The sequence below is a fragment of the Cricetulus griseus genome, chromosome 4 (genome assembly GCF_003668045.3).
Source record: "Cricetulus griseus strain 17A/GY chromosome 4, alternate assembly CriGri-PICRH-1.0, whole genome shotgun sequence".
Lineage (NCBI taxonomy): Eukaryota > Metazoa > Chordata > Mammalia > Rodentia > Cricetidae > Cricetulus > Cricetulus griseus.
In genome coordinates, this window is record NC_048597.1 from 4,198,776 (window position 1) to 4,220,801 (window position 22,026).

The 22,026-nt window shown below is 49.3% G+C and overlaps 1 protein-coding gene across 7 annotated transcripts in view; it reads left to right on the forward strand.

Annotated features, from left to right (window-relative positions):
- Setd4 (SET domain containing 4) overlaps nucleotides 1-21,151 on the forward strand; it is a 136,885-nt gene extending 115,734 nt beyond the window's left edge. For 6 of the 7 annotated variants that reach the window (XM_035444296.1, XM_035444297.1, XM_027415627.2 and 3 more), the window contains 7 exons: nucleotides 1,038-1,126; nucleotides 3,487-3,916; nucleotides 6,172-6,346; nucleotides 8,269-8,350; nucleotides 9,346-9,426; nucleotides 12,837-12,960; nucleotides 14,298-15,312. In XM_035444296.1, the coding sequence (XP_035300187.1) occupies nucleotides 1,038-1,126; nucleotides 3,487-3,916; nucleotides 6,172-6,346; nucleotides 8,269-8,350; nucleotides 9,346-9,426; nucleotides 12,837-12,960; nucleotides 14,298-14,432 (1,116 nt within the window). In that variant the 3' untranslated portion in view covers nucleotides 14,433-15,312. Of the gene's footprint in view, nucleotides 1-1,037; nucleotides 1,127-3,486; nucleotides 3,917-6,171; nucleotides 6,347-8,268; nucleotides 8,351-9,345; nucleotides 9,427-12,836; nucleotides 12,961-14,297; nucleotides 15,313-18,160 lie in introns of those variants that run through there. The other variant, XR_004769822.1, reaches the window with a different exon arrangement.
- Nucleotides 21,152-22,026: the final 875 nt, after the last annotated feature.

Here is a 22,026-nt window from a genome sequence, read left to right on the forward strand (position 1 = left end):
TAAAGTGTTCCTTTTGGTGGTTTGGATTCTTTTCTTTTTAAAATGCTTTATTCTGGCTGATTTAGTTTACAGATTTGAATCCGTTTCAAAGAAATTCTGAGTTCTATTGAATTTCATGAAAATATTTGTTACAATAAACAAAATTCTTGGGAATTAGAAAAAAAAAGATACATAATTTCTTAGTCCAAAAGGGAAGAACCAAGGCATAGAAACAGCCAGGCTCAATCAAAGCCCAGCAGTGCACGCCTGATGGTGTAGTGCGTTGTCTGGCATCTGGGGCTCACTCATGACCTTCTGGGCTCTGCCTTCCATCACAGCTTGTCTGGTAGGCTGAGGCCAGCTCCACGCTACACTGGCTGCTGTCCTTGGCAGTCTCTTCATGGCCCTGGCTGAGGCCAGCTCCACGCTACACTGGCTGCTGTCCTTGGCAGTCTCTTCATGGCCCTGGCATCTCCAGGATACTGAAGGCTCCACTGAAGTTAGGCCATACCTTCACCAGTGGCTTCTGCTGACTTCTGACATTGCCAAACCTGAGCTTCTCTTTGTGGCCTCTTCAGTCCTGGGGTTTCCATTGCAACAGAGGCTGTACCTTCACTGGTGGTCTCCCATGGATCTTACAGTGCCGAGCTCAGCTCCTCATGATCCCTTCATGCCTTCAAACCAGTGCCATGTGAAAGACTTACATTGTTTCCCTTTGTTCAGCCTTGGTCTCCTACTGGACCACAGCTTCTATGTATTGGGGCTGCAGACATACTCCCCAGATTTTATCTCAGTGACGCTGGTCTCTTGTTATAACAGCTAATTTTTTAAGCCAATCTAATTATCATTGATTGTCCTGGTAAAGCAAAGGTTTTACTTCCATTGGTCCTTAATTTTTAAAACCTGTCCTATGACTGGCCCTAACACAATCTGTGCTTCTCTCTTTGCAAGCCAGGCCTGCATTGTCTGCGCTCTGGACATGTATGTTTGATATGTAATGGTAGGGTTCAGTATTTGCAAAACCCAGGTGTCCTAAACTCTGCTTTCTCTTTGGCAAGGAGGGACAGATGATTATCTCGTTGCCTGAGAGCTGTCTGCTCACCACGAACACTGTGATTCGAAGCTCCTTAGGGCCCTACATGAAGAAGTAAGTCACCACACCTTGCACACCTGGTGCCAGTGCTGTTCCTTGAAAGTCTCTGCCATTGGCAGATGTGTCATGACTGACATGGCATGAGGACCCAGCTCTTGTCTATCCAAGAAATGCCTGGTGTGATTTGAACCATGTCCTCTCAGTTCCCTGGGAACCGTGTCTCTGAGGTTTTCAGTCGGCTGCCTGGGATATGAGTGTGAACCCTGCTTCCTGTTTGCTAGGAAGCGAGCATGAAATGCGATGGTGCACAGGGTGAAAAAGTCCTGCATGCTACTGGTTCACCCTATTGTATCTGCTTGGCTTCTTCCGCTAAGAACGGATTTGGCATTAGGGAGGAGTTGGATTTTGTTAGGGATGAAGGAGAGCAGGCAGTGTAGGATTTGGCATTAGGGAGGAGTTGGATTTTGTTAGGGATGAAGGAGAGCAGGCAGTGTAGGTTAAGAGCCTTGTTCTGGGCACATGGTAATGAGCTTTGGTTTTGGAGCCTCCTGAGGACAGAGATAGCCTCAGCAGAAGTGATCTCTACATTTTGAGGGTTCAATGAAAGACAGCACTGTTTCATACCTAATGAGAGAATTACCATTACAGAGTCAGGTAAACATATAAGGGTATTTATTAGGGAGGTGCCTTACTTACAGAGCAACCTAGCCAGCTGGAGGGCAGGAGTAAGTACAGCAAGCCGAGGATGAAAAGGGAGAAAGGGCTTCCATGTGAGCACCCCTCACTCTTAAACCTTCCCCACGGCATCTGGACCATGCCCTCGCAGGCGTGGTTACGGTGTCTTCCCTACACATACCCTCCCCGCTCACATTCTTTATGGGCCTGTGTAGACTTGACGATGCCTTGGTCACAAGCAGAGTGATGTGGGAATCCGGACTTTAAAAGGTAATGATAACATTGCTAAGACCGTTTATGCCATAGGGGCTGATTTGTGAGTAGCTATTCAGAACACAACTACATAACTTGTATTAGAACTCCCAAGTTCAGGAACAAAAGCTCAAAGTGTGTAGTAACGAACAGACACAGTCTGTCTGGGTCGGCACTGTCCAGTAGAACTTGCAGCAACGGTGGAGATGCTTTGTTTTGTATTATCCAAGATACGACTCACAAATGCATGTTGAGTTAACTGGAACATGGCCTGTTTTACTAAAGAATAACTCTTAAGCACTCCTTAACTATAAATAATTTAAATCCAAGTGTAAGACCCCCAGAGACTCAGGCCTCAGGATCCCAGCCCAGGACTTCGGTCACCCCAATCACCAGGTGGAATCGAAAGCTTGATGCAAACTGCACAAGGATTTATTATAGTTGTTTAACGAGCTAACCCCATGTTAGCTCAGGCCTTCTATCCATCCACCATGGCGGATGGCTAGAAAAGACAGCTTGAAGCGTCTGCATAGAGATCTTGTAGGGCAGCATAAGGGGAGTGTCTAGGGGTACGCACAGGCTCAGGATTAGTGTGCCTCCAGGCTTGGAGGGCTTGCCCTGTGTTGATTGGTCAGCTGGTTGTTATGGCCCATAGGCCCTCCCAGGGTGGTTGCTATGCTCTGGGCATCATTGCTGTGCACTTGTCCGTAAAGTACACCCAGAGCTGTAAAGCATAGCACCACCAGCTAACTTCTGATTGGTTCCTTGTCACAAGGCAGGCGCCTAACCTCCTAGTGACCAAGGCAAGGTCGTGGCAAGCACGTGTTACTGTTATGGCTGCCGAAATGGGGAGCTGGTCCCTTTGCAAGTAGTTCCTCGAGCCAGCATTCACTGGGTTGGATATTGCATTTCTCAATCTTTTACCCCTCTGGACTCCCCGTTGTATGTATCTTTACAAGGTGAAACCCAGGAGCGTATAGAAAAAGCTTTCACCTGGGCGGTGGTGGTGCATGCCTTTATTCCCAGCACTGGGGAGGCAGAGGTGAGAGGATCTCTGTGAGTTTGAGTCAGTCTGGTCTATAGAGTGAGTTCCAGGACAGCCGGTGTGATTATATCCTGTCTCAGAAAACAAAGGGGGAGCTCGGGAGAAAGGAAGGAAGGGAGGAAGGAAGAGAAAATCTTTCAACAGGAGAACCAGGCTGGAAACAAGATGATGATGATGATGATGATATTATTATTATTATTATTATTATTATTATTATTATTATTTTGTGAAGCAGGTCTTACCTACTAGCCACGGAAATGGCATTGGTGGGAAAGAGAAAATAGACCGTGTTGGGTGTGTTCTGGGGAGACGCAGTCGTAGGAAAGATGCCTCTGTCTTGGATGGAGTGTCGACAGCATGAGCATATTCCCTCTGAAGCAAACCAAACTGTTTGGCAGAGTTCACACTTTAATTCCTTCAATTTGACTTTTCATTTTGCAAGGTGGAAGCCTCCCCCATCTCCTCTGCTGGCCCTGTGCACCTTTTTAATCTCAGAAAGGCACGCAGGCGGTCAGTCCCTCTGGAAATCTTACCTGGACATTTTACCCAAGTCGTACACCTGCCCGGTCTGCTTGGAGCCGGACGTGGTGGATCTTCTGCCCCAACCTTTGAAGGCGAAGGCAGAAGAACAGAGAGCCGATGTGCAGGACTTCTTTGCCTCCTCCAGAGCCTTCTTCTCCACCCTGCAGCCTCTGTTTGTGGAGCCCGTGGACGGCATTTTCAGCTACAGCGCCTTCTTGTGGGCCTGGTGCACTGTGAACACCAGAGCTGTGTACCTGAGGTCCACGAGGCAGGAATGCCTTTCTGCAGAGCCAGACACATGTGCACTTGCGCCGTACCTGGATCTGCTGAATCACAGCCCACATGTCCAGGTGAGACACAGGCATGGACACGGGTCCTGTTGTTACAGAATTCCAACAGGTAGAGTCAAGAATGAAACAGTGCGGGTGTAACCTGTGTCGGGTAAATGTGTTGGGCCAACCTCCTTTCAGCTGCTCTTTGTTCCTGGCCCTGATATCATTCTAGCAAAAGTCTTCTTTGCTTTTGTACTGAGCTGCTCTCCAGGCCTGCAGGGCCCTGCGCTGAGCCCCTGGGGCCCAAGCCAGAGAGAGTATTTCCTCGCTGCCCTCCAAGGCTGGGGTGTGGTCTAGCGTCCTTCCTGGCCCATCCCTTTACACCCAGCGGTGTGGCTGTCCACACCCATGCCTGTGTCCTGATTGGGGATCATCTGCACCTCCTCCATGGACTCGAGGCTTTTTTCAGGTTTTCTGTTGTTCCTCTTTGAAGCCCCAGTGCTCAGGGCAAGGTTGATTATGGAACAGATGAGAAGCTGTGTGACGAGGAGTCTGGGGGTCACTGAAGAACCCCACTAATGACAGTCACAATGCCCTCTCCCTCAGCCCTTTCCCCACTGGCACACACTGCAGATATATGTGTTTGCATGGCATGCTGGGAGAAAGACCAGGACAGAAAGACCAGGTTTGGAGGGCAAAGAGGAAGTGACCTGTCAGCTCACCTGAAACCTGTTTAGGGGACACTGGGTTGGGACCTGCGCCTTTGCTGTCCCCTAAGAGACATATGCTACCAGGAAGAGATCACCTGTGTCACCTTGTCACCTCACATAGCAGTAGGAGGACTCAGGGAGGTCCTGCTTGTGCTTTTGGCCCTGGGATGATCCCAGCCTGGGCATTATCCAGTCTCCAGCCCGTGAGTCCCTGTTAGGTCAAAGGATGCTGGCTTTGTAAATGTGAGTTTTCTGGCCTGTAGGTCCTGTGGCCCTTTGTCCTGACCTGCAGGACGTCAACCTGGGGCAAGGGAGGGATAGAGAATGGGGACAAGAGACACAGAAAGAATGACCACAAGACAGGATTCTGATCAAGTGGCAAACTTTACTTTTCTCAGGCTAGCTTATATAGTCAGTAGAGCAGGATATAGGGAGGGGTAGAATGGGTTGTTTGTGCACCAGGTGTTAGTATAGGCAGGATATTAGGAAGCCACAAAGACGGTGTTTGGCAGGGTAAACAGTTCATGAGTAAGAGGTCCTAGAAGGGTTGCCTAGGAGACTGAGCTTGTGGGGGGAGGACTGGGTTTAAGTTGTTTCTTTTCTTGAGCTGAGGTTCTAAGGAGCTGCTATGTTAAAGGTTAACTATGTGGCCAGCCAAGCATGGCCCAGGATCTCATGCCAAGCCCTGAGATTTGGCTCCCAACAGCCCTTGAGTCCCAGAATAAACACACAGACGCTGTATTAGTTATAAAGCTGTTGGCCTGTGGCTTGGGTTTCTTATTGGCTAGCTCTGTCTTAATTACTAACCAATAACTACTCGTTATGCATTTCTACATGGTCTCATCTAATTGGAGAACACCCGACTCCCATTCTCTCTTCCCTGGGCTCACAAGGTGGACTCCTCTCTGCCTATACTTCCCAGAACTCTCGTCTCCTAGCCCCACCTATCTTCCTGCCTGACCAATCAGTGTTTTATTCATCAACCGATAAGAGAAACATACACAGAATAACATCTCCTATCGTCTCCTCTTTTCTGTCTAAATAAAAAGAAAGGTTTTAACTTTAACATAGTCAGATTATATATAACAAAACAGTTATTAAGGCAGAGCTATACTGGACACAGGGACTCAGACCCTAGCAGCCTCTCTGTGGTTTTATTGGAGGTTTGTACTTGAGTGATTTTATAGACTGATGTACTTAGAAGAGCACAGTCATATCTGGATGATGGGAGCCTGAGGGCTGAACTACAGAAGGCCTTTATGGCTCCAAGGATGATAAACAAATAAAACTCGTGGCCGAGACCACCAACTGGGGAAAGCCTTTGCAGATTCTCACTACTAGTGGGTCTTAGCGTCGCCATGTTGTCGTCCCTCGGGCTGTTGTGACAGACACTCCAGACCAGAGTCAGATGTCATGTGTATGGTCACTTTCAGAGTCTGTGGTTGGACCTCCTCCCTCACCAACAGGTGAAGGTGAGATGAAGGAGGAAACAGGCTCAAGTGTAGGGGTACCAGTCCCCGCCACAGGCGGCGACATTGCAAACTGCATCATACCACAACTAATATGATAACTTTTTGATTAGGCTAAAAAGAGAAAGAGAAATCTTACACCTTTCCTCTGCAGGTAAAGGCAGCGTTCAACGAGAAAACCGGCTGCTACGAGATCAGGACAGCCTCACGCTGTAGGAAGCACGAGCAAGTGTTCATCTGCTACGGCCCCTATGATAACCAGCGGCTGCTCCTGGAGTACGGCTTTGTCTCTGTCTGCAATCCTCACGCCTGCGTTCCTGTCCCAGGAGGTTGGTGTTGGTGCCATTCTCCCAGAGGCAGGGTTATCGGCCATTGCAGTAGGAATGCAGTGTTCACTGGCCTCAGGCAGAGCTAGCCTTGCCTTCACCAATTGGAATCTCTGTTGCAGTAAAACCAGCAAAACTGATTGATGAACTGATGAGGTGGCGAGGGAGGAAAGCTGCTTAGGAAACATGTGACAGTCACGACTGGGAGGGGGCAGATCTTTGTACTGAGCAGAAACTTAGCAAGCAGCTTACGCTGAAGCAGTTCCTAAGCCACAAGTAAGTGGCTGGAGATTTCCCAGCGTATATTCCAGGCATGTGTGTGCAGGTCAGGTGAACATAGAACCGCTCAGGGAGATGCTGCCTACCCTGTAGGCAGAACAACAATTACATTTCTTAGGTTTAAGATAGAAGAGACAGAGGTGGGCCAGTGAGATGGCTCAGTGAGAAGAGGGGCTGCACACCAAGCCTGACGACCTGAGTTCAATCCTCAGGACCCATAGGGTGGAAGGAGAACTGACTCCTGCAAATTGTCCTCCGACCTTCGTGTGTGTGTGTGTGTGTGTGTGTGTGTGTGTGTGTGTGTGTGTGTACATACACAGCACATAGAATAAATCTGTGTAATGAGTTTTTAAAAAGAAGACTGAGAGCGAGGACTTGTACAGTGAGTTAGAAAGCCAGCTTTGGCCAGGCAGTGGTGGTGCACGCCTCTAATCCCAGCACTGGGAGGCAGAGACAGGTGGATCTCTGTGAGTTCAAGGCCAGCCTGGTCTACAGAGTGAGTGCCAGGACAGGCTCCAAAGCTACAGAGAAACCTTGTTTTGAAAAACAACCAAAAGCAAGCAAGCAAGCAAGCAAGCAAGCTAACAAGCCAGCTTTGAGGTTGCCTCATTCAGAGTCCTGCAGTTGCCAGACGATGACTCTAACTGTCACAGTGCCAGGTAAACCCATTGAACAACAACTACATTTACTTATTTGTCCATTTGCTCACTTAAAAACGGAGTAGGGCACCAAGGATTGGCTCAGTGGCAGGACAATTGCCTGGCATGTGCAAGGCCCTCACTGAAGGAAAGGGAAGGCTTGTTTTTGTCAGAATTATACACCCCCAAATCCCTGCTTTTTTTTTCTTTTTTGTATATAAAATGCAGAACCGAAGCCTTTCACCACCTCACAACAAAATAGAAACCCTTTGCTTTCTCTCTCCTTCAGGAACCCTTTGCTTTCTCTCTCCTTCAGGAACCCTTTGCTTTCTCTCTCCTTCAGAAACCCTTTGCTTTCTCTCTCCTTCAGAACTCTTTGCTTTCTCTCTCCTTCACTCTTTGCCCTTTGCTTTCTCTCTCCTTCAGAAACCCTTTGCCCTTTGCTTTCTCTCTCCTTCAGGAACCCTTTGCTTTCTCTCTCCTTCAGGAACCCTTTGCTTTCTCTCTCCTTCAGAAACCCTTTGCTTTCTCTCTCCTTCAGCCCTTTGCTTTCTCTCTCCTTCAGGAACCCTTTGCTTTCTCTCTCCTTCAGGAGCATTTGTCAGTTCTCACACTTTCACTTTGTAGCTGCAGTCCCTGATCCGCGGACGGCGTTTGCACCTGGCTTGTAGACAGTATTGCCCTCCTTCTTCCCTGAGTTCCTCAGCACTCTCCTCTTGGCTCTGTCTTCCAGCAGTGGCTCTAGCATCTTCTCTTGTTATCCTGCAGATGTGTTTAGTGGGGGCTTGAGTCTCGCTTCTCAGTATTCTATCAGCCTAGGAGACCTCACAGCTTTTCAGGCCATCTCAGTGGGTTGCTCTGAAGAGGACAGTATGAATTAGGAAACACTCTTGGTTATACAGGGCGGTGATGGGGGTGGGGAGTGGGGGAAAGTGAGCTGGAGAAGGGCATGGGTGTACTTCACCTGAGTTCTGTTATACGGTGACGCGGATCTCCTCTCTGACGTAGAGACGCTGGTTAAGTACCTCCCAGCAGCAGACAAACAGGCGCACAAGAAGATGTCCATTCTGAAGGACCGAGGCTTTACAGAGTGAGTGCTCTTCTGCTCATTTCCATGAAAATACTTAGGGTTCTGCCTTCTGTAGCCGTGACCCCTCCTGCCTCTGTTAGCCGACAGCTGGGTGTTTATGGTGTTGGAGACACTCAAGGAGTGGGAGGCAGTCGCCGGGGGATGCGTGAGTCAAGCTCGAAACAGTTCTGTGAACGTTGTTAGTTGGGTCAGGTTCAGGTGGGATGGTCTGGAGTGGTCACAAGCCAGGCTGACCCCTAGCAGAACCTGTCTGCCAGCATCGGTACAGATCAGGGCAGTGAGAGGCAAGATCCCAAACTCACACTTGGACATCTTTTCTGTATAAATCAGGTTTTCTGTGTGTAGCAACAGTGTGAGGCTACCCTTCCCCGTTCATCTCAGTGTAAACTGTGTGGTGTGGTTACGTGGCCTCTCGCTGTGGTACTATACCAAATTTAATGTCTTACTGAAATTGATTGGAAAGTGGCTTCTCACCCTTGTCTTAGGGTTACTATTGCTGTAATAAAACACCATGACCAAAACCAAGTTGTAGAGGAAAGGGTTTATTTGGCTTACACTTCTACATCATAGTCTTATTACTGAAGGAAGTCAGGGCAGGAACCTGGAGGCAGGAGCTGATGCAAGAGCCATGGAGAGATGCTGCTTACTGGCTTGCTCTGCCTGCTTCCTTATAGAACCCAGGACACCAGCCCAGGGATGGCAGCACCCACAGTGGGCTGGACCCTCCTCCACCAATCACTAATTAAGAGCCCTATAGGCCTGCGTGTAGCTTGATCTTTAAGGAATTTTCTCAATCCAAGCTCCCTCCTCTCCAGTGACTCTAGCTTGTGTCAAGTTGACAAAACTATCCAGCACAACCCAGAACAGTCAGAACACAAATTCCTTTGACCTAACAACATATGTGCCTGTTCAGAGCCGCTGCTAGGTTCCTTGGGTGTTTGCCATGGTGTCATTCTTAAGTGACAGATTTGGTGCTGTCTGCTTTTCTCCTGTAGAAATTTGACATTTGGATGGGATGGGCCATCTTGGAGGTTGTTCACAGCTCTGAAGTTGCTGTGTCTGGAAGCTGAGAAATTGTAAGTTTCACCTGCATCCCCCCCATTCCCCTCCCCCTGCTTGTTTTTTGAGACAGGGTTTCTCTGTGTAGCCCTGGCTGGCCTGGAACTCACAGAGATCCGTCTGCTCTGACTTCCAAGTGCTGGGATTAAAGGCGTGTGCCACCACCACCAGGCTCCTGCCTGCTTCTTGGTAAAAGTTGAAGGGGTTTGTTTGGGAGGCTTGCGTTTAGGGGGAAAAGGAGGAGACTCTGCCCCAAAGCTGCTCTTTGAGTGGCCCACCCAGCCTCTCAGAGTGTGTGGCTCTGAGAACTTTGCATTCTCCATTGAGGTAGTCCCCCTGGTCACCTGGTACTTACAGTCTGATTAGTGACTGTGTGCTGTCAGCACTAACACCTCAGACGCACATCTCTGAGTAGGTGGGCTTTCCTGTGACAAGCAAGCTCCTAGCTATGCCCTGTCTGGTCCCATGTTTCCCTGTTGGAGCCTGCTCCAACGAGTCAGCTGGGTTACCAGAGTAGGAGTGTGAGGATTGAGAAATGGCAGATAATGAAACAGAGACAGAAACACAGGATAGATTCGGGAGGACTGCCAGGTTCATGCAGACAGCCCCGAGTTTAATTTAGACCCTGCTTATACACAGGCTAGAGGCAAAGCAGAACAAAGAGCAGCACAGTCAATTAAACAGCTCCCTGCACTGTCCTTGAATCGTGAGGGGCAGCCAGGTTCACTGTCTATCATGTGAGTCCTGCTAGCAGCAAGCAGCTTCATTCCCTATCTCTATGTGCCTTTTGCCTGGCATCAGAAGCTTGCTAGTCAGATCATATGCTCTTCGCCATGGTTTTCATCAGAACTTTCTCACGGCTCTCAAGGAGACTGAAACAAGCAAGCTAGAAGTGTAATTAATGTCTTATAAGTCAGAATAGACTCCAGATGGAAACTGAGTCACTTGTGGGCTCTTACAGCCTCCCCCGCCCCCAGTTCTACTCTGGGGTTGATCTCCATGAGAGGATGCAGGTAGAGGAGACCCGGTGTGACATGCATTGTGATTGGCTCCTTAATATTTGTAAGGGACCGTCAGTCACATCCCAGAGCTTCCTGCCAATCTTCATAGCTGTGCTCAGGTCATCACAGGGAGTCCTCCAGGTCATCACAGGGAGTCCTCCAGATCCTCACAGGGAGTCCTCCAGATCCTCACAGGGAGTCCTCCAGGTCATCACAGGGACTCTTCCAGGTCATCACAGGGGCTCCTCCAGGTCATCACAGGGAGTCCTCCAGGTCATCACAGGGACTCTTCCAGGTCATCACAGGGGCTCCTCCAGGCCCAGGACTGATTTGACAGCAGCTGCCCTGCTGCTTCCTAGTACAGTGTAGGAACAGCCCCAGATAGCTCTCTTGTCCTTATGACATTCTATTCTTTCCTGTGGGGACTTAGAAGTAAAGTTTCTTTCTGGTCTTAATTAGCAGAAATGTAGTTGACTCATGAACAGCACAGGTTTGCCCCTGGCAGATTCACTTACATGGGGATTATATTGTTTTAAAATAATTGCACAAAGAAATATTGAAAAATTTAAGAAAAAGTTAGTTGTAGAAAAAGAAAAGTAGAAAAATATGCACACATAAGTTGTCTGTTTTATCATGTACTATTGTATGTAGGCAAATGTATCATAAAACGTTAAAATTTTAAAAAATGATAATGCATAGCTTTATAGACTGTAGATGGCGTGTGCCTTAGTGTTCTATTGCTGTGAAGAGACACCATGACCACAGGAACTCTTATAAAAGAAAGCATTTGCTTGGGACTTGCTTAGAGTTTTAGAGGCATGGCGGTTTGAATAAGAACAGGCCCTATAGACTCATGTGTTTGAACACTTGGTCCATTGGGAGTGGCACTTTCAGGAGGTCTGGCCTTGTTGGAGGATGTGTGTCACTGCAGGGTGGGTTTTGAGGTCTCCTGTGCTCAAGCTACGCCCAGTGTGGCCCACAGTCTCCTTCTGCTGCCTGAGGATCAAGCTGTAGAACTTCTAGCTCTTTCTCCAGCACCGTGTTTGTCTGTGTGCAGCCATATGGCCTGGTGGGGCTCCTCCCTTGTACTGTAGAGAACCAGGCAGGTGTCAGGTCCGCCCAGCGCACAGCATGAGCCCAGGCAGGGCGTGGCTCACCACTGCTCTCCTGTCCTGTCTTGTCTCCTCTCACTTGTGCTCCCTGTTCATTCACTCATCATTTCATTTGAGCTCGTGTGCACCCCATGGGAGCAAGGTGTGTGCGTGTGTGTGCATGTGTGTGCGCGTGTGCATATATGTGTGTGTGTGTGCACGCGTGCATGCACATCCTTTTAAGGCGAAAGCAACAGCTGTTTGCAGAGGTCATCCCAGATTCATCTTCTTCCTTTGGGTCACTTACATGAGCGGCGTGGCTGGGGTTCTGGCTGATGGGTGTTTGCGCCATTTCTGCCTCTCTGCTTTGCCTTGTGAGGTAGAGCCCCACCTTTCCCAGTTTTGTTTCTTTGACTTTAAGTGGGATGGTATGTTTTGTTTCTAGGGAATTATGAAGATTAAGCTAGATAATCGCAGAGGAAACACTCAGGCACCCGGTAATTCTTGGCCACCTTGTATAATAAGTCGCCTCCTGACCTTTGAGCCGTCGGTCATCGAAGCCGAGGTTCATCTGTTAGCTGGACCGTCTTGTCAGTGGCTGGGAGTATCTGTCTGCAGTATGCACTCTGATCTGCATGTTCAGCCACCATCTCACCTCCTTCTTCTAAGCCACTTCCCTGAGTACAGCCAAGGGGCATGCAGTACCCCTGTAGCTGGTGGGTGTGGCTCCGGTTACTTGTATGCCAGACACAGGATTGACATGAAAATACAATTCAGTCGCAGCTGGCGAAGAGCATCAAACTAGCTGGCTCCTTTTTGGTTTACTCTTGGCTACTCTTTCTTCCTCTGTTTCTGTGTGTCTTAGCGTTTCTATTGCTGTGAAGAGACGCCATGACCACAGCAACTCTTACAAAGGAAAACATTTAATTTTTTATTAATGGGTGGTGGCTTACAGTTCAGAGGTTCAGTCCTTTATTGTCATGGCGGGGAGCATGGCAGCATGGGGGCAGACTTGGTGCTGATTACATCTTGATCAGAAAGCAACAGAAAGTGGACTGTCTGTCACACAGAGTGAAGCTTGAGCAAAAGAGACTTCAAAGTCCACCCTCACAGTGACACACTTCCTCTAACAAGGCCACGCCTCCTCATAGTGCCACTCTCTGTGAGCTTATGGGGGCCAGTTGCATTCAAAACACCACAGGAACTGCAGTGACATTACAGGTTTGGGGACCAGCCTCACTGTGCTCAGGAACAGCAGGGACAGGGATTGTGTGAACGCCGTCTCCAGTAACTGGGGACCTGCTGAAATGATCTTATTGGCCATTCTGGTTCTAGTATGTCCTGGAAAAAAGTACTCCTTGGTGAAGTAATCTCAGATACAAATGAGAAGACAAGCTTGGGCATGGCCCAGAGGATATGCTCTGACTTCATCGAGGAGACTCAGGCTGTGCTTCGCAAGGTATGTTTCCTGAGGCTGCTTGGACACGAGGCTCCTTGTCGTGCGTGCTGTTAGGAAAACCTTGAGAATATCCAGTGAGCAAATGTCTTGTCATGTATGTATCCGACTGTGTTGACAGAGTTACACTTTAAAGTTATGACTATGGTGTGGGGAGATGGCCCAACGGGGGAAGTGCTTGCTGTGAGGACCTGGGTTCAGATCCGCATCACACAGGTGTCAGGTGTGCCTGTCACTCAGTGCTGGGTTTAGGGGGTTAGGTTGATTTCAGTGGAAACGGGAGAATCATGAAGGCTCACTGGCCAGCCAGCCTAGCCCAGATTGAGAGACGTCGACTCAAGCAAACCACAGGTGGACAGCAATAGAAACTGGCACTCAGTATCAGCCTCGGGCCTGTACATGTGCAAGCATGGGGCAGTCTGGAGGGTTTACACAGTGTGTGATGCATGCTCACCTTGTGGGATTGCTTAGTCAGACTGTGTGACAGTGTCATCCACGCTAGAGCTCTTACAGTCTGTTTCTCGACATGCACTGAGTCTTGTTCCTAACTGAGGTCATGCGTTATATGGGGAACTCTAGGATCTGTTCCTTGTCTCTAGATAATCTCTGTGTTTGTTGACTGTCATCATCACAGTCTCGCTGGCATTTCCCTGGCGGCCACTGTTCTTTCTACAGATGTTAAGTGAGAAGAGGAAGGCTGTGGCTTTTATGCCTGACTTACTTCATCTAACTCATGTCCCGGAGGCTCACTCCTGGTATCACAAATAGGGGCTCCTATTCTCCTCCCTTTTTTGTGACATTGGGAATGGGACCCAGGTCCTGCTAGGCACACACTCTAAACCCGAGCCCTGCCACTGCTCTCATTTTTGTTTAAGACTATACCATTGTGTAAGGATATTAATATTATCTTTGTTCATTCATCGTGGGGCACTTAGGTTGAGTCTTAATTTTTGCCTCATGTTTTATCATTGCCTGATTTCTTGGTGATAGTGTCTCAAATATTTTTTCCTATACGTGTCTTAATTTCATAATTTTTTTGTTTTAATGAGAAACCAGTTCATAAGAAACTTGACTATATGAAAATTGAAAATTTTTAGTGCATTTTGAAGATTTTATGTTAAATGAAAAGAAAACCACAAAAGGACAAGTATGGTCCACTTACAGGGGACCCCAGGTCGGGAGATTCCCAGGGCTGGTGGAAGGAGCCGGCTCACTCAGTCATCCTTAGGGGAGGAAGCGATGTGAGGACCTAAGGCCACTGACTGACTGCCTCTAGCAGTTAGAACGGTAAATTTGATGATGCCCCTCCATTGTAATCAAAAGTTGAAAATAACTTGCAGGTTTCTGACTTGAAGGAGGGGAAGACGTTGCCGACACATCAGCTCAGTCTGGTGGAGGCACTTCGGATGGAAGAGCTGAGAATCCTCCAGGCTTCCGCTGAGATTGTGAGCAGTTCCCGCGCCCGCTGTCCCTGACATCACCGGAGGCCTGTGACTCCCTCCTGTGGAGGGTGGACTTCCGGCATTTTCACCAAGCTGGGAATAAACAGACTTTTATATGAAGTTATTTGAAGTCTTTGGATGGTTTCTGTTAAAGAGTAATGTGTGAATATTCCTCCCTCTGCTCCTCTATAAATAGTGGACTTGAAGAGCTGCTCCACGGGATGGCGCGGCGCCTGCTCCCAGCACCGGGAAGGATGTCCACAGGGAGCAGTGGAGGGTGCTAGGCATTGGGTAGCTGAGGACAGACATACGGCCGAGTTACCCTTGTCATGGACAGACATACGGCTGAGTTACCCTTGTCATGGACAGACATACGGCCGAGTTACCCTTGTCATGGACAGACATACTGCCGAGTTACACTTGTCATGGACAGACATACGGCCGAGTTACACTTGTCATGGACAGACATATGGCCGAGTTACACTTGCCATCTACAGAAGTAAGCACAGCATGGAAGGTGAGGTGATGAGCCACAGAGTGGGAAGCTGTGTGGGTCAGGCAGCCACTGTGATCTGTTTCCCCAGTGTCTTCCATTTTAGTTCCCTCACTGGCTGTTAATGGTCAAGAAGTGAACTTCTAAGACTCTGAGGTATTCTTGGCTTGAGGGAGAAGTTGGGGCCGGGTGGCTCTGGTGGCGTTGTGGCAGAGGGTTGGCAGTGTTGGACCACACTGGACTGCTCAGACCTCCCCTCTGTAGAGTACCTTTGTTTCAGTTAAACTTTGTTTACAAGGATAGGCGGTGATAATTCCTTTATACTATTAAAAACAAAAATCCCCTCGAAAATTGAAACTTTCACAGACATGGTTATCATTGTTTTATTTGTCCAGTGATTAGAGGAAAAAAAAAAAAAAAGACACAGTAACACAGCCATCCACCACAGTTCCATAGACATCCGTGGTATTTTATAGCCACAATGGATCTGAGTTTGATAGATGGTTGTATAGGACTGGTTTGCAGATGTTAGCAAAAATACCTGTACGAATTGTAGGGGACCAAAATAATTCCGTTATGGAATGTCCAGCCTCTGGTTTCACTAAACAGGAGCACCTGAAAGCTCTGGCCCACTATTGTATTGCTAAGGCTAGGTTTACCATAGCCTCAGTATAGAAGGCCTCCTAGTTTGCATCTCTATGGGCCTAAGCATCTGAATAGGCCTGCACCTGAGTTATAGGTAAGAGGAGTGTAAGTAAAGTGAGGACTGGAGAGTGAGGAGCCATCTAGCAGAGAGGAGAACAGAAAGACAGAAATGGCCTCCTCATGGCCATGGAAGCATGGTTAAGAAACAGCCGAAAAGATGGTAAATAAAGAAGAGACTCTAGTTTTACAACATGGAACTGAGAGCTCTCCAAAGATGACAAGATGCCTGTGTTTGGTCTTTATCGCCGTTGGGTTGCTAAGAGTTTCCAGGTCCACCCCCCCCACACACACACTCAGGCCGAACCTCATGGCTTCAGGCCGAGACATGCCAGGTCACGACAATGAATGACTGAGAAACCATGGACCCTGGCAGAAAGTCTGGGTCCAGGTAGGGGCAGTCTGTGGCCTCCAGGTAAGACCATTGTTTCTAGGCCACCCCCATCATGATGTGTTCTTAAACAGCCAACAGTCATAGCCTCAGACCTGTCTCTCCCCACCTCAACCTCAGGAAGGCCCAGCCCAAGTACGGGTTCCTTCATCGTTTTGCATACCCAGCACCCATACCACTGTGCTCCGCGCCTCACTCACACATAGCCCCACCTTCTGCTTTTCTCAGCTGGTGGCTTCAACTCACCTGAGGTTTCTATTCCCCCTCCCCCCCATCTGGTTACTGAGTTTGTGGGTGGTAAGCCTCCCACTGTGGCCTTGGCCTCAGGGGATAGACACCCAGGAGTTAAGTGATGTAACATCTATCACCCTTCAGGGTTGGGCGTTTACATTGGGCTGTAAGTGCTTTTGCTCCAGGGTTGAAGCTAGCAGTGACCTTTTAGAAGCTGTGGTTCTGAGTCAGAAAGTGACCTCTGACCTCATGGAAGCCAAGGAAGCAGATGCGGACCTCAAGCTGTGGGGTGAGAAGATCTTGAGTTTCTTTTAGCCCCCTGTCTTACGTGGAGGGTTAATGTTTGATCACTGTGTCCCGAGAGGGAAAGTAGAACAAACACACTGATTTCTTGGCTGGCAGCTGCACCTGGGACCTTTGTCAGGAATGCTGCGAGTTGGGTCACTCGGGAATAAACATGCTTTTACAGAGCCAGAAAGTCTCGTGAGGGCGGAAGGGAACATGAACTGTGGGAGGGAAGAGGTGGCCCAGTGAGCACGTGTGTGTGTGTGTTTCCTTGCATGTGTGTGTGTGTGTGCCCGCACGAGTGTGTGTTTGCATGTGTGAGGGTACATGTGTGTCTGTTTCCTCATGGGTACCTGTGTGTGCCTGTGTGAGGGTATGCATGCCGAGACTCACGGTTGATGCTGGGAGTCTTGGTTACTCTCCCCCTTGTGCTGAGGGAAGGCCTCTCACGTAACTCCAGAGCTGGCCTGGGTAACCACCTTGCTCCAGGTTCCCGTCTCTGCTCAAACACTGGAGTCATAGGCAGGCTGCTGTGCCCACCTGGCACTCCTGTAGATTCTGGGGGACCCACACTCTGGTCATCACACCCTGGCAAGACTTTCGCCACTTAGCTGCCTCTGCTTTCCTTTTGTGACAAGGCCTGGCTATGTGTCCAGGTGGCCTTGAACTGCCGATCCTTCTGCCTCACCCTCTGGAGTGCATGCACGGCAGGCATGCACCACACGCATGGCAGCTGCATGGGGCCTTACTGCAGCCCTCCTAACACATTCGGCACTGCAGTGTTCTCACATGGCACGGTGCAGCCTACACGGCCTGCCATCATCATCCCCAGGCCTCCTTCCACACCCATGGCATCTGCTGCCTGCCTAGTCAGCGGCATTGCAGAGGACACAGCTCAGAGTGAGGACACACAGCCAGGGACCGCATTTAAGCGGAGAGCAGCAGGGCTGGTGTGGAGGCTCCCGGAAGGCTGCTGGGGTCTACTCTGGTCATGTCCTCCGCAGACCCTGGCACCCGAGTCAGTGTTGGCTCAGGAATGCACAGTTCAAAGAAGCCCCTGGGGGTTCCTGAAGACCAGCTATGTATAATTCTGCAGGAACCCTGTTTTTTTTTTTTTTTTTCTTGTGTGTGTGTGTTTCCACACAGGGTTTCTCTGTGTGTAGCTTTGGAGCCTGCCCTGGAACTCCCTCTGGAGACCAGGCTGGCTTCCAACTCATAGAGATCCACCTGCCTCTGCCTCCAAGAGTGCTGGATTAAAGGCGTGAGCCACCGCCTGGCCCTTTAACTCTTGTTAAGTGACTTTAAGCAAATCTGAAGGCAGGTGCAGATTGGCCCTGTGGCGAGGCCGACTTAATCACTCTGGAGTGTGTCAGGCCAATGGGGTCCTTTAGGCTCCCCAGGCACAGCTGTCTGTAGTAACCTGTGGGATACAGGAGAAACCTGCTGTAACTGTTCCCAACTGGAACATTCTGGTTTCAAAGACCTTCAGTTATGATAGTTTGGTACGGAGAAGAGAGGTTATTGCTATATAAATAATCTTTGAAGTGGTAGCGTTTGGTGTAAAGAGGCATCCAAGGCTTTATTGTTTGGTCTAAAGAACACAGTTAGATATAAGCGCCCAGTGCCTGATAAGTAACATGCTTTATGTTTTCTCACCAGGCTCCCTTAAAACAGGCTGATGCCGGAAGCCTTGCAGCTTGGACCTCTGAATGTTCCAGGGACTTTGCAGTCTTGCGCCATTTCCACCTTCCTACACTAGGTGGCGCCAGAGGACTGTTGCGCCGAGGATGCTGATTTGGGCCTTAGGGCTCCATCAAATTGAGCAATCAAAGGTGTCGCTCCTCATGAGCGGATCCCTGTAAGGCAAAAACGACAGTCCTTTTGGGAAGCAGTATCTATGCGAGGTGGGAGCAGTGAGCAGGTGCACGTGAATTCAAGGTCATCAATGGTGAGGGTGAGGGGGCCGGGGTGGCTGAGTTCAGGGTGGAGGAGGGGCCATCTCTACAGATGAGCGGTGATGTCTTCAGCAGCACCGCAGAGGAGGACCAGGCAGCAGATGCTAACTTCCGTCCAGGCAGAACTTAGCTGCTCCCTGATGGAGAGGCAAAGACCAGAGCCGCCTGTAAGGAGCGGGAAGGACCACCCACACAAAGTCCTCCGGGCCAGGGATGTTTCTAGAAAGGTCCGTTTTGTGGAGGGCTGGAAAGCATCTGTTTCTGCGGACAGATGGCCCAGCCTTAGTTAGGGGTGCTGCCAGATCTGAGGGCAGAGCTTCAAGGCGCTCTTGGCTCCTCTGTGTATAGGCAGCTGACAGACTGCAGACCACCGTGCAGGCCGACTTAGTCCCAGCACACACCACTTCACGCCGGTGGCCATGGAAAGAAAACCTTTAGCCTGCAGGGCTTAGTCTGCAGACCAGAGAGCTACTGTCAAGGCATTTCCCTCTGTCCTCTCCCCTCCCTGACTCTTAATGATTTTGGTCCTTGGGTGTGGTTTGTTTCAGCCCATTTATCTGGACCAGGCCCTTATCACAACATTGGAATTTTACTTAAAAAAACAAAACAAAACAAAACAGAAAATCCAACTAGAGAGGCATATATTACCTCTTACCTGATGGGAGCAGCTGGTTGCATTTGGGACTGAGTTGTTGCTTCAACGGCATTCAGGATGGTGAAACAGCTGAGTTTGATTGCTCTAGTCGAGTGTACCAAGGAAGGCCGACCAACCCTGTTGTCAAAAATGCTCCAATGCTACATTCAGAAACCCTGTCTCAAAAAACAAACCAAAACCAAACCAAACCAAAAACAAAGCAAAACAAAACAAACAAAAAACCAAATAAAACCCAAAAAGTGTTCCTGGGAAGTGAAGGCAATGCCTTTAATTGGGGCCATTTGCTTTCTAGCCCCATTCTCCAAACGGCTTCCTGCAGACAGGAACCGCAGCAGCCTGTCGGAGACGCAGGATGCTGGCCCTCCTTGACCCACTAAGACAAAATCTGCATCTAAACAATCTACCACTCGAAGGAAGGCTAAAATGTCTGTGCTTCAGGGGTGTGGCTGGCTCCAGGGACGAGTCTGTTTGCTAGTGTGTTGTATGCAGTGCCCTTCTGTAGCTATGGGTTCTGTGTCTCAGAGTCAATCATCCTGGCATTGAAATTGGTCCTGGTTTGCTTTCTGTTGCTGTGGTAAAAAGACACTGACCAAAAGCAACTTATGGAAGGCAAGGGTTTACTTCATGTCATACTTTCAGGTCATAGCCTGTCACCGAGGACATCAGGGACATCAGGGACATCATGTCAGGGTTTGCTGTTCCATAAAGTATCACCTCCAAACAGGGGACTCACTCAGCAGAGGGAGTCCCGCAGAAGCCAGGGGGGTGTGCTGCTTGATGGCTGCCTCTCGGCTGAACTGTATAACTCACAGCTATCTGTCTGGGGATGGTATAGCCCCGGGTGGCCCGGGCCTTCCTACACCGATTAATAATCTGTCCGCACACACATGCTCTCAAGTCAGTCTGCTCTGGGCAGCACCTCAATCAGTTGTTTTCCTCTCAGAATGACTGGAAGCTGTGTCTACAGTGAACATGAACTAGGTCAACCATGTACCAGTGCTTATACTGGATATAGCTTTAAACAGTAAGGGCGATTTGAAGCACACATAGCATGTATGCCATTTTGTGGGAGGGGCTTGGCATTTGCAAAGCTATCCTGTGAATGCTGAAGAATAGCTATACGGGTCTTCTGGGTGGTTCCATGTGACCATTCACTCTGTGGGGACACCTGCTCTCAACACAAGGGACCAGCAGGGATCACACTCTAAATGGGGGAGGGGATAACCTTGCTTGGGGGCATGACTGATCCAAAACACTACCGGGGTTTGGGGTGAGGCCTCTGGACCATCCCGGACCCTGTGCTCAGGGTCTCTGGGAAGTCAGGCTGTGGATCCCCAGAAGGCCTAACACAGCATTTGGAGTTTCCCTTCCACCACCCCACAGGGAAGGCCTGTCTTTCCCAAGGCCACTGGCTGGAAGGAGATACACATGCTTCTTCACGCTCATCCCGTGTTTTCCATGGCTGCCCTCAGATGCTCTCATGCTTGTGGTCAAGTTTTACCAGAGTATTTATGTGTGAGGGGCAGAGAGATGGTGACAATATCCGGGGTGGGCTGGCTTTGTCTTTGTTCTGTCTTAGGCACCTTGACTTGTGGGAGGGAGGGAAGGAGGCAGGATGAGAGGGAGGGCCTGAGCACCCTGAGGAACCAGAGAAGCTCACCTTGAACACTGCTGGACCTCTTCTTTCTCTGGGCTTTGGTTACTTCTGCGGGTTCTGACATGCCTGTGGCTCACACACGGTGGTAAGGGAGCTGCTGGCGGCTGCAGACTTGCTGGCTGGCCAGCTCCATGGCACTGTTTTCACTTATTAGCTCAGTGAGTAGGGCTCAGTGGCCCTTCCTTTGCTCATGTCCACTCTTTTGCTTTGTGAGAGGGGAAGAAAGAGCAGACTCCCTTTTAAGAGACATGAAAACTGTCAAACAAAAGTCAGCTCAGAACTGCAGAGCACATGGGGGCCTGTCCCCAGCAGGAAGCAGGGCCTACTTATGAATGTGTAACATACAGTAAGTTCTCAGCTGACAAAAAAAAAAAAAAAAAAAATCCCCAAACCCCTTTCATCATGTTCTGCTCCCTCCTCCCACGATTTGACTTCATTTACGACGTCACTCAAGCCCGAATGGTACTTGTCAAGGGCACTCGGCCAGCCCCAGAGGCTGTGTTCAAGGTTGCTTGGATGGAACAGTTCAAAGCAGTTGTCCATGTTGAAAGAAAACATTACATTCGATCTCTCCTGAAAATGACTTCTGCAGACACTATGTGTGTCTGCATCCTTTAGCCTTCTAATCCCTTTCTACCTGGGGTGGTGGTGGGGCCTCCGGAAACAGCACTTCACAGTTGATTTTACAATATGTTCGGCAGAAACCACGGCAGTGAAAAGCCATCTGGAACACGACCCAGGGTTATTTTTATTAGCTAGCTAATGAACCCGTTAGATGTTGGGCCATGGGCTCACACTTTACACGTCTCTCCAAGGACGTCTGTTCTCCTGGATGCGGCTGGGCCTAAGGATGGTGGCCGCCATTCATGAGATGGCATAATGCCTACATATGGTCTACCACGTAGGCTATGCACATGTCTGCTCAGGGCGTAATACAGGGAGCCAGGGTGACTCACCTGATGCAACTGAGCAAAGAGGGATGGTGCTGCTTAGGGCTGGGATTTTTTTGTTTTTGTCAACTTGAAACAAGGCAGAGTCATTTTGGAAGAAAGAATCTACATCGAAGAGTTGGATCCATCAGATTGGCCTATAGGCAAGTTTGTGGAGCATTTTCTTGATTCACTGTGGGCGTCCCCCCCCCCCCAACAGGTGGTCTTTGGTTGTATAAGAAAGGTAGCCCATCAAGCCAGGGGGAGTAGGCCAATAATTAGCGTACCTCCATGGCTTCCGCTTCAGTTCCTGGTTGAGTTCATGCCCT